Here is a 7938-nt window from a genome sequence, read left to right on the forward strand (position 1 = left end):
ATTTCAAATAAATGGTGTAAAGAGCATTGAAAATATCTTTGTTTTTGTGTAAATTGTAGCCGACAAGTTTCACTGCAAATCATGACGTCCACCATTTGAAAAAAGTGGCATCTACTTTGACAAAATGGCAGGGAAACAAAAGCCGTTATATAATATTACTGAAGTCAATAGATGTCTTAACACCTTTGCTTACAAAATATCATTTTTCGAGGTGGGGATTTCTTTATATCTCTGACAGTATTGAAGATTGAACTTCAGGTTGCTTGAGAAAAATGAATTATTTTGGAATGAAACCCTTCACCTGCTGAACTGTATTGACGTCAGATGAAAGCACTCCTCTACTAGAGCAGGGAGAAGTGGGAACAGATGTCTGGTCAAGGTAGAAAGAGGCTCTTCTGTTACTCTCAACAGGCACCTGTTGCTGACTAGGCTGCCCAACTACCAACCATTACTTCACATTCATTGGCTGATATCACAAAAAACCCCAAAAAACACCAACCTTCCCTAGACTGATCCTGCAAACACAGAAGTTACAGCATATGGGAAGATAAAAACACCACACCTCTCCTGAGCAAAAACCTTTTTTATTTCTCGTTGAAAGGAACTTGGTAGAATATTACAGCAGAACACACATGACTGAAACAGCTGCCATTTCACGTAACACAGTACAGGAAGAAGGATGTAGTTCAATCTCATGTGTATATTATATATAGTATATTTATATCAATAGAAAAGAAAAAACTATTGCTCCCAGATGTTTTTTTGTATGGCAAATTCTCTGCTGTGTTGAAGGGGGGTGAAGTAAAATTCAACGAGGGTTACACACCAAAGGAAGTGGGACAATGAAAGTGACATTCCCAAGAGCGTGGGAAGTTTGTGGCTTTTTTATTAGACTGAGAAGTAAACTTTGAACCTTTTTTTTTTTTTTCTCCATTGCAATACAGAAAGAAAAACTTGAAACCGCGCGCAAAAATGGATAAATACCATCATACAGCAATCAGAGTATGCAAAAGAAAAGAACACAAGGCAGCTCCGCTAAGAGCAGGCATGCAAAAATGATCATATTTAAAAAGGAGCGCTAAAGACATAATGTTGATGATTGTAGATGTTTATGTTTGTCTTATGGCAACTGATGGAAAGCCAATTTGTGACAAAGCATGGTAAAACGGGTGGATTGAGACAAGGGGACAACTTGATGCGCTGTAAAGTGAACTGGAGTGCTGAGTGTTAGCTGACATACTATTTGAATGAAGTTGTTTCTAGAAATTGCTAATAATATACTGTGTTATCAATTTTTTTTTGTACTCTTCTTAATTTCCTCTAAGGAATAAAAGAAATGTTAGGAAAAAAAGCAGGTATGAAATATCACCCTGGACAGTTGCATCCAAGTTTAGTGTTTTAAATAAGCCACTTTAGGCAGCGTTATCTAATAAATTTCTCATATTTCTTAGACATATTTCAATATATCTCTTTTGAAAAATAATTCTATCTATACTTGATCTTTTAGTAAGTAAATCTCTTCCAGTATATTTTTTTTTCTTTTTTTTTTTTCTTTAGGTACAGCAGCTCACTGTGGGTTCTTGTTTTCCAAAAGCACCTAATTTTTTTTTACAATCAGACTGAATATTGCTTCAGTCATTAATGGTCTGAGTTCAAGATTAAAGGATCCAAATTGAGCACCCGAAACAAGTCGTCAAGGAGGATTCCCTTGAGACTGCAGCTGAAGCCCGGCAATATTAAGCTTTGATAATCAACTCGGAAATGGTGACCAGTGCCAGAGAGGTCCTGGCTCACCGCGGCCCGTGGAGGAGAGGTCAGGGGTCAAACTTGGGCCTGCGTCGTGTGAGGCGTCATCAGTTGCCACGGACTCTTGACTGCAGTGACTGGCTGACCAGGTTAACACTCACAACCTCTTGAGGATGGCGTAGAGGCCCGGGTAACGCTGATGTACCCGTACAGATGGGGCATGCCGGCCCTGAGACACAACAAGCCGCGTGGGTGTTGAGCATTTCACAGCGTTTCAGCTATCGGAGCAGGGGTTTGGCACCTGGAGGATGCTGGAGCGGACGCCGAGCCTGCTTTGATAGAACCAGGTGGCGTTCAGAGTCCAAACAAGTCGTGTGCTTTTGTTTTGTTGACAGATCCCCTTACGGGACCTTGCTGGGCGGACGTCCTGCGATGCCAAGGATGCCCCCTATAGCTGAGACAGTGGCTCTGGTGTCTGTCTGGTCACTTTGACAAACACGTCACACACACACACGGCCGTGGTGAGTGATGCAGGTGCTCTCCTCCACACACCTCTCGGTTTGGATAAGTCACACTTTCTTATTGTCATCATACAGGCTACAGGTCAGGTCCAGGTGAGCTCTTACCGTTGGATATCAATCAAGAAGTGGGACTGGTAACCTACTGCTGTGTCTTGAGCACTGTCAAACTTAATTTGCTGGGCTACATGTGTGAGGTTATCAAATGGACAATCAATATAGATATATTTTTTTTTCATCAATGGGGAATCTCATACAGGAGCTGACTACTGCAGTCCGCACTCATTTAGCTATAACATCCACCTAAAACTTTAGAACACGATTCTCTTATATAGACAGTAATTTCTCAGTCAAATATACTTTTTATTTACTCCATTGTTTTAGCTTTTTAAGTTCGATTCGTCATGCACAGAATAGTCGTTCCTCTCTCTCTCTCTCTCTCTCTCTCTTTCTCTATCTCCAGGCTTTGCATCATGTTGTCAGCTTGATTACAAGCAGCCAGCTTGATCAATCGTCGTCCACGTCGTCGCCCTCCGACTCCTCTCCTGCTCTCCTCTCGTACATTTTATCCCTGTGCCTCTCCTGGATCTCTTTCATTTCCTCGGCGTAGCGGCTGAACGCGCCCCCAAACTTGCTCCATGCTTTGAACGGGATTGTAATAGAGTTTCTGTAACTGGGCTTAACTTCGCTCACCCTCAGGAAAACTCCATACTTGTTAGATCCCACGTCAAAGAAGAACCGCTTGGAGTCCACCATGATGGAGGTGCCCTCCGGAAGCTCGCTGTAGCCCCCGGCCCCTCCGCCGCCGGCCAGCTCCTCGTCATCTCCCCCGTAATCATCTATCAACTTGGCCAAGGCGTCGCGGAACTCTATTAAGCCCTGGGCCGGGAGGGCGATGGTTTGTCCGGCCTGCATGCCACCCCCGGGGATGCCACCTCCGCCGACTCCAAAACCGGGCCCACGGTTGACGGTCTGTCGGATCCGGAGAAACCTCCCTCGCTGGTTCTCCTTCAGATCGAGGTAGTATTTTCGGTTCTCTCGCACCAGGAACTCGCTCTTCAAGGCCCGTCTAGGCCCGGTGTCATCCCCACCGGAGGATTGAGCGATCTGCTCCGGGCTGCTAGGCCCAAGCTGGGCGTAGTGCTCTATGAAATCTCCCAGGTAGTCACGAAACTCTGCCGCAACTGACATGGAAAGGGTCAGTCGACTTTTCGAGCCCCCGGCGCCGACCTCGGCGATTTTTATGAACCGGCCTTTGGCGTTCTGCTTTACATCCAGGTAGAACCGTTTGTTCTGAATGTCCAGTCTCTTCGAGGCCAGCTCCTGGGTCTCCGGTTCCCGCTGGTAGTGCTGAAACCCGCTGCCTCCTCCCCCTCCACCACCGCTGCTGCCACCGCGTTCACTGCCACTGTCCCCATCCGCCATCTTCGCCACCAGCAGCCAGTTTCTCTGCGTATCTTTGACCCCCCCTTGCTCACCGAGCTCGCGGAGGAACCGGACGCTGGCTACTGAGCGCCGATAGGCTACCGCGGCTGCCAATCACAACATCAGATCGAGGGCGTGCGTTTTCATTGGCGGATCCCCCTGCCTGTCAAGAGAACGTACCCGCCTAGTGGATGACATTCGAGTACATATTGTATTTATAATCCATAATTGGTCTTCAAATCAGAATAAATGTTATGTTTAACAAATAGTAGCACGAGCGAATTTGTTCGTCGGTGCACTAACTGTTGATATTCCCAATTTCCAGACGCAATCTCGATACAAAGGCATTTGTCACCGATACCCAGGTAGTAAATCTGAAGTGATTATCTAAACTACGGCCTCCTGATAATGTATTTTGTACATTTTGGGACGGATGCCCCTGGAAGGACACTTCCAACTGTATCACGGACAGTCCCGCCTACTTGTTGGTTTCGTGCGCAAAAGGCATGCTGATCTCAGGGTGGGGGATGGGTAAATGTGTGTAAAGCGTGCGGCGATTGGTCGAAAGGGAGATTCGAAGTAACAACGGCGACCCTGATTGGTTGCCTTTACTCCCGCGAGGGGTCGCACGCAAAGATTTGCTGAAGGGTTTATTGTTTCTTTCCTTTCGGGAGCCGAAATTGTTTGCGATCTACTCAGTTCCACATTCAAATAACGAAACGGAAAAATGGTATGTGCTTGTTGTTTGTTGCTAATTGTGTTGCGGGAGTCGGTGCTGTATTTTTTCTGTGTTTGTGGCGGAATTGTAATAACGACTGTTTGAATTTGAACTGTGCAAATTCGACCAGAACGTGTGTGGTTAAAAAGCTTGCTAAAGAGCTAAGTGTCAGCTAACACATTAGCGTTAGCGTTAGCTTGGTGAGTTTGACTTTCGATTCCCGGCAAGAGCCGAATATTTGCTAGTATAGGTTTGCGAGAGTGAGAATAATACATTTACAATACGTTCTGATCTTAAATAGTGTGGCCAGTGCGTTTGACTTAAGGTATCCTCTCCGAAAGGTGGATTAGCCGACGTTAGCGAGCTACACGGTTAGCCATTTCATTGGCTTAACGTTAGCTGTTAGTTGGAGAGCAGCTGGCTATTATTTGAGTTCTGATTGATAATGCTAGCTGTATAACAAAATTAATGTTTAACGTTATGCATGTGGATAGTGTCGTAACACTATTTATGATAGATTTACATGCAGGGACGTTAACGAGACTTATTGTGGCAAACTTTTTACAGAAACTGGTCGCCGGGGATTGAAAAGTTAACGTTAGCTTTCGTTAAAGCGGCGCGTCTATTTGCCGTATGCCGCGGCTCACTGACAGCAGCCCGCTGACAGCTTCTAACTTTTCTCGTTTTACAGAGAGGTTGAATATTTATCTACTTTGTTACATCGGTTTATTAAACGTTTTTGTGTGCAAGTGCCAGGAACCGTTACCGCCTTGGAGTTGTTAATCAGCTGCTAACGTTACATGTTGTGTTTTTTGATTGGCGGGAAAGTGCTGCGGTCTAGCCAGCCTTCTATACACATTACATTGCTTTATTATGTGGTTTTGTCATTTATTTGTATTTCGGTTGACTTGTAACTTGATTTGACCAGTTCAGGCAATGTTATGAATATGATGAGTGTAAGTTGCTCATGTTGGTAATAGGACAGGTTTCTTACACTCACTGGCAACTTGAATTGAAAAGCAGACATTGATTTGTAGAGAGCTGGAGCTTAGTCGTGTTAGGAAGCCAGAGGACATAATATTGTGCCTTTTGCAGGAAGTGAGACCTCAGTCGTGTCATACATGTCCCTGGCACAGTTTAATGTCTCTTGTCTAATTTTTGTCTTCTACTATTCTCTGTAACCTTTGAATTTTCCTCCATACAGGCTGGTGGCAAGGCAGGAAAAGACAGTGGCAAAGCCAAGGCGAAAGCAGTATCACGCTCCCAGAGGGCTGGACTGCAGGTAAAATCAAGCACCTCATTCTAGCTCCATGTGTGGCCGTTTGTTTATCTGTTTTGCCTGCATTTCTCGCCTCCCTCAGTGATGACGGAGAATCAGCCCTCTTTGTTTTTCTCTCGGCTTCTAACACCCTGCTCTCGTCTGTTTCCTGCCAGTTCCCAGTGGGTCGTATCCACAGGCACTTGAAGACCCGCACGACCAGCCATGGCCGCGTAGGAGCCACAGCAGCTGTGTACAGTGCAGCCATCCTCGAGTACCTCACCGCTGAAGTAGGACATTATCTAACTCGCATGCTACTGGATGTCATAGCATGCGTGTGTTTTCCTGTGAAATGGTAGATGAATCACACCAAGGCTGTTTCCACTCATTTTGTTTGTTTGTTTCTGCTCTATATTTGTTCCCAGGTACTAGAGTTGGCGGGCAACGCCTCCAAAGATCTGAAGGTGAAGCGTATCACTCCCCGTCACTTGCAGCTGGCCATCCGTGGTGACGAGGAGTTGGACTCCCTCATCAAAGCCACCATCGCTGGAGGAGGTGAGTTCGCAGCGCCCACGCACCTTATGGATGAACTCGGTTTATTTTGGAACACGGCACAAATCTCGGTTTCATTTCTGGACGTCTTCCACTTTCCCCACAGTTTCTTTTCCTCATGTTGTCCTGATTACATGGCTATACACATACCATAATCGCATGTGATAGAAGCGTCTTGGTGTCGATCATGTCTGCTTATTCTACACATTCAGCTGAAATATCCTCTCTAAAGGCCTGTCATCTACCGCCGCTTCATGCATGCACCTGTCTGACCGCCTTGTGTTGCTGTTTTCAGGTGTGATCCCCCACATCCACAAATCCCTCATTGGGAAGAAGGGCCAGCAGAAGACTGCATAGATGCCATGTTGACCAGAACTGTGGCGGCTTGGGCTTGCATCGGACCAGGAGTTCACATTTGTTCTTTTTTATTATTAATATTATAGCAAACGAAGAGTGATTGTTAGGCTTTGTGTTATTGTAATATTTTCCCATAAGTAGGAAAAAAACCGGAAAACCCCATAATGGAATAAAAAAAACTTTGTATGTTATTGTAGTACGTCTGACTGGGGAGTTCATGATTATGTCAAATGGTGACAGTGAATTTGTTTGATTGGCCTGGGATTCTGTAATGTTTTATACTGAAAAATGGAATTGTTAAAACCATTTTTTATATAAAAAAACTTGTTTTGTGGTTATTTCATTGCACTTATCCTTTTATTAAAAATACAACTTTTTAAGGAGACTTTTTTCTGGTTTAGAGCATTGGTCTACCAACACACAATAGCTAAATGTGAGGTATGGTGCATTTTTGGAAGTTGACTTACTGTAGTTTTGTGTTCTGCTACAGCGATAGTGAAATATTGATTGGATATTTTTTTTCTATCAATATAAAACCTTATCTAAACAAGCTATATTGCAATCTTCTGCTAGATCTGTGTGTGTTTGCTGTTGACTTGCAGATGCAGATTTCAGAAATGTGTTATGCTTAAAATTTCTTAGTCCGCAGTCCGATCCTCAGCTGCTGTACTGACTCGGCAGAGCAGGCAGCCGAGATGCTGCAGCATCGGCTCACTGTGGAGCAAATGTCCTGCCATCTGTGATCTCCTGTAGAGAGACGGAGAAGGAAAGATGCAGATAGACCGGTGACTGAAAAGCTGCATCAGACAAGCTAATCTGAACCACATCAGTGCTTAAAACGTACAGGTCTTAACAGTACCTGAACATCGACTAGCTAAAAGGCCATGAACCCAAATCCATTTGATGTTTCAAGTAAAGAAGTCAGAACCTGTAAGATATTACAGTGCTCAGATAAATGACATGGGTTTTTTGTGTGTCAAATACCATTATTTTTCCTCCAAATTATCAAAGGAACAAATGTAATGTATCAAATTATTCTGCATTTTCTATTTAATGTCAATGCACAAGTGATTCTAGGAGTTACAAAGTCCCAAAATGTCAGGTGGTCCAACTGTCCAAACATACATGAAGAGAGCAAAACTGCAATGAAAAGGTTCATTTTTTCAATATAGTTCTTAATCAAGTAGTTATATACATTTTAGACATTACAATGATTCATATTTTAAAGGGTTCAATAGTGGTAGATACAGTAAATGTACATAAATTAACATTTTTGTATGGTTGCACCACTTTCTGGGTGGTAAGATCAGAATTCTTGATAAAAATCTTACAAGCTAGAAAAATTCTGTACACAGAATACATTC

General features: G+C 43.9%; 2 protein-coding genes across 2 annotated transcripts; one reads left to right on the forward strand and one right to left on the reverse strand.

The window, feature by feature from the left end:
* Positions 1–565: 565 nt before the first annotated feature.
* LOC139638108 (transcriptional regulator protein Pur-beta) lies at positions 566–3705 on the reverse strand. The gene has a single exon (XM_071512141.1). The coding sequence runs from the start codon at positions 3687–3689 to the stop codon at positions 2772–2774; it is 918 nt and encodes a 305-aa protein (XP_071368242.1). The 5' UTR covers positions 3690–3705; the 3' UTR covers positions 566–2771.
* Positions 3706–4271: 566 nt separating this feature from the next.
* LOC139638107 (histone H2A.V) lies at positions 4272–6954 on the forward strand. Its single transcript, XM_071512140.1, has 5 exons — positions 4272–4419; positions 5612–5689; positions 5842–5955; positions 6091–6220; positions 6513–6954. The coding sequence occupies exons 1-5, from the start codon at positions 4417–4419 to the stop codon at positions 6572–6574; spliced, it is 387 nt and encodes a 128-aa protein (XP_071368241.1). The 5' UTR covers positions 4272–4416; the 3' UTR covers positions 6575–6954.
* Positions 6955–7938: the final 984 nt, after the last annotated feature.

This window comes from Centroberyx affinis, unplaced genomic scaffold (genome assembly GCF_046629955.1).
Source record: "Centroberyx affinis isolate AG114_WGS23_722 - 3 ecotype Tasmania unplaced genomic scaffold, CSIRO-AGI_Caff_v1 ptg006120l_1, whole genome shotgun sequence".
Classification (NCBI taxonomy): Eukaryota; Metazoa; Chordata; class Actinopteri; order Beryciformes; family Berycidae; genus Centroberyx; species Centroberyx affinis.